This window comes from Protopterus annectens, chromosome 1.part1 (assembly GCF_019279795.1).
Source record: "Protopterus annectens isolate FY-2018-M chromosome 1.part1, PAN1.0, whole genome shotgun sequence".
Lineage (NCBI taxonomy): Eukaryota > Metazoa > Chordata > Ceratodontiformes > Protopteridae > Protopterus > Protopterus annectens.
The window spans coordinates 794313380-794316634 of NC_056726.1; the positions used below are offsets into that span (position 1 = coordinate 794313380).

Here is a 3255-nt window from a genome sequence, read left to right on the forward strand (position 1 = left end):
ACACAGTCTTCCCATCCTTCTTGCTCCAGACCATAGTCTCTCTGTCTTCCCAAAAAGGGAAGAACCATCATAAGGGGCGTTGGTAAAAGATGCCCTGAAGGGCTCCGAGAACTGACATAAGTGGAGCCAGCTGTGGCACCGGATAGCAAAGCCTGACCCCGCCACCCATGTGGCTCCCTCCGTGGCACTGGAGAGCAAATGCATAGATGCGTTGGCTATAGATTTTAGGGTGGCCATTCGTGCATCAAACATTTTCCACTCCTCTGCCGACATGGACCCTGGGGTTGACTCTGACTTCCTTGACCAGATCTCTCTGGAGTCATACAATATGCACCCTGTAGTTCAGCGCCTTCGACATTTCTCGACTCTCGGTCAGGTGGATGGACCGTGGAACTCTCCCGGGTGAGTTCCTTCTTGGTGGCCACCGCCACCAGCATAGCATCTACAGGGCACCAATTGTGACAGTGTAATTTGTCTGCGGGAGGGCTTAAGATCTTGTCCGGGCACGTGGATATTGGCTCTAAGGTGTCCGGCTCCTTCCATGCCCTAGATGTTATCAAATCCATGACTGGATCGGCAGGAGGGGACACCCAAGAGGTAGACAAGCCAGAGCCAAATGCCTCCAGAAACACGGACTCATCAGAGGTTGGTTTTGGGGTGGACCACCCCTCTCTTTAAGGGAGGATCTCCATGATGTCTCCAAAGGAGACATCCTGGGGGGGGTGATCTTGGGGAACCTTCCCCTTCATCCAGGTCCGTGTCTTCTGTGAGGGACTCTTGGGGAGAGCCCAAGTGCCTCCTTTTACATGTATGCTTGAGGGGGGGGGGCTCCTCAGGGGGACTATCTGGGGAAGTCTTGCAAGCAGGTTGTTCCAAGGCTGGAACATCCTGTGGCATTATGGCTATGGGCTGTCCCTGAGAGGGCAAGATGGTCGGACCTGATGGTCGGACCTCCACTCAAGGCCAGGGGGGTCTGGATGGATTTTGTAGATGGAACAGTCACAGGCCTCAACCCTACGAGAACCCTCTCCACCACGTTGAATGCTGAGGTGGAACGGACCTCCTGGGCTGAACTAGCAGAAGCCGCTACCTCATGTAGAGAGTTGGAGCAGAGCCTCTAGGAGCAGAGGCACTGAGGGGAATCCTTTTCTCAGCCAAGCTTGGAGCAGAGAGCACTCCTTCTGATCAGACCGCGATGCTATGACTCCGAGAGCTTGGCTCTGATCTAGTCGGATCCGACACACTCAAGGCACTGGCCGGTGCCAAGGTACAAGGTACCATCAGCGCCGACCCCTCAACTCCGACCGTCCTTGGATCCAACAGCTCCAAAAACGATGGGCGGACTGGAAAAGGAGTGACAGGTCTAAATGCTGGCTGGAAGCCACCCGCTCCAGTGGAAGAAGGCCCTGGCAAGACCACCATCTGGATTTGAGTGCGGACAAATCTCAGCATCATCTTTTCCATCTCTGCTTCAGATAGGCTTCGGGTAGATCAGGAGGATGCGCCGAAGTGGGCCAGGAGAGCTGGTGGGGAGAAGACCTAGGGGGCGACCAGCTAACTAGAACCTCGGGCTCAGGGGAGAACCTTGGGGACCTGAGCCCCCGGTGTAACTGCCTGAAAACAGGTTTAACCTTTGACAGGGGGCCGTCAGGGGAGCCCTTGTCAGGCTAGTCCTTCTTGACCTTATTCCCTTCCCTGGGCCTCTTCGTGGGAGGGCGAGTCTCAGAGGCCGAGGAAGGGGAAGATGAAGCAGCAGCCACTGCTTTCTTAGTGGGGGAAGGTGGGACGTCCATTCCAGCAGTGGAGGGCAACAGGCCTTTGACAATCAATTTGTCCCGCCTTTCCTTAAGTGCTCTGGGGTTAAACCCAGCGCAAATAGGACAGGGCGACTGGAGGTGAGCCACCCCCAAACAAACAACGCACAGAGTGTGGCCATCCACCGGGGAAAGCTTATGGCCGCACTCTGTACACCTTTAGAAACCAGTCTTTGGGGTGTCCGCCATGCCTTAGCTGGTTCAAAAGGAGCACACACACACACATATGCTACCATGAGGAAAGAAAGAGGGGAGGAAGATAGAAAAGCCTACAAGCAAACAAGCTACGAAGTACCCCAAGAAAGTATAGAAAGGTTAGGAGTGAAAAAGATAGGTAAAACAGTCCAAAAAAGTAAAAATTTACTTTTTAAACAACACTACCACAATGGAGCTCAGACCACACTGCTTCCTCTCAGGTGGCAAACGAGATCTGAAGGGAGACCGTGGCATTATGGGTAAAGGGTGGAACATGGAGCTGGGAGCCGTAGCTGGAAAATGCAGCCGTGTTGGATCCGATAAGCATGTGAGGACCCACAACAGGTTGAAGAGTAAATGAAGTAAACTACTTCAGGTCCTCCATTTCACAGTGATTCCTGCACAACCCCTATTTTTGAGACTTTCACACATCTTAATCCCAACGTCTTGATAGTCAGTCTTCACCACATCTACAGATTGATGCCACCCACCTTTAAGGATAGATGCAAATTGCTCCAACCTGAGGAATTATATGGCGCCTCTAAGTGTAATGAATTCAGGTATTTGATGTTTTAATCTCTACTGCCAAACTTTGTGGCTGGTGCATAACAAGCACCGCCCACCTCTTTAGCATGCACACTCATTAGAATATTGGGTCTGGCCACAACATAATCATGCTACAGCTTCACTTTTTGACATACAGCCTATGCTTGGTGTTGGTGAAGACTGCAAGCCTCGTGGTGTCACTCCCCACAGGAGTGGTGAAATGGCATTCTTTGGTCACTTCTATCATCCCTGGCTAACTTTTCCAGCGGCGGCATCATTATTCAATCTTATGTTGAATGGATCACAGTCAGGGCTTCATTCGTCATCACACTGGAGGCAACATTGGCTGTGTTAAACTTAAGCAAAAGCTGCTACCTACAATTCAGAAAGTCTAGATTATAATACTTGGCTTCTTTAGCCCTGTATACAAAATATAAAAATCAGTAATAACTTCATGCTCTACAAGGGGTCAATGCATGCCTACATGCATAAAACAAAAAGTGAAATTTTATCAGTTTCATTAAATACCTCAACAAGGGCAAATCCCAGAATGACCAGCAAAGCGTAGCTAAGAACCCTCTGAAAGAAGTCAGCAAGTTTCTCTTTACAGCCCTGTTAGGAAACAAAAACAAAATGATAAAGATGCAAACATTTTGCTGGAAAGCAAGTGTCTACCATACATTTACAAATCCCATGCCTT

General features: G+C 50.4%; 1 protein-coding gene across 1 annotated transcript in view; it reads right to left on the bottom strand.

Annotated features, from left to right (window-relative positions):
• Window positions 1-3255, bottom strand: part of LOC122807188 (tetraspanin-36-like) — a 476995-nt gene that overhangs the window by 70015 nt on the left and 403725 nt on the right. Inside the window, exon 6 of the mRNA XM_044078240.1 lies at window positions 3084-3167. Coding sequence (XP_043934175.1) covers window positions 3084-3167 — 84 coding nt within the window. The remainder of the gene's footprint in view (window positions 1-3083; window positions 3168-3255) is intronic.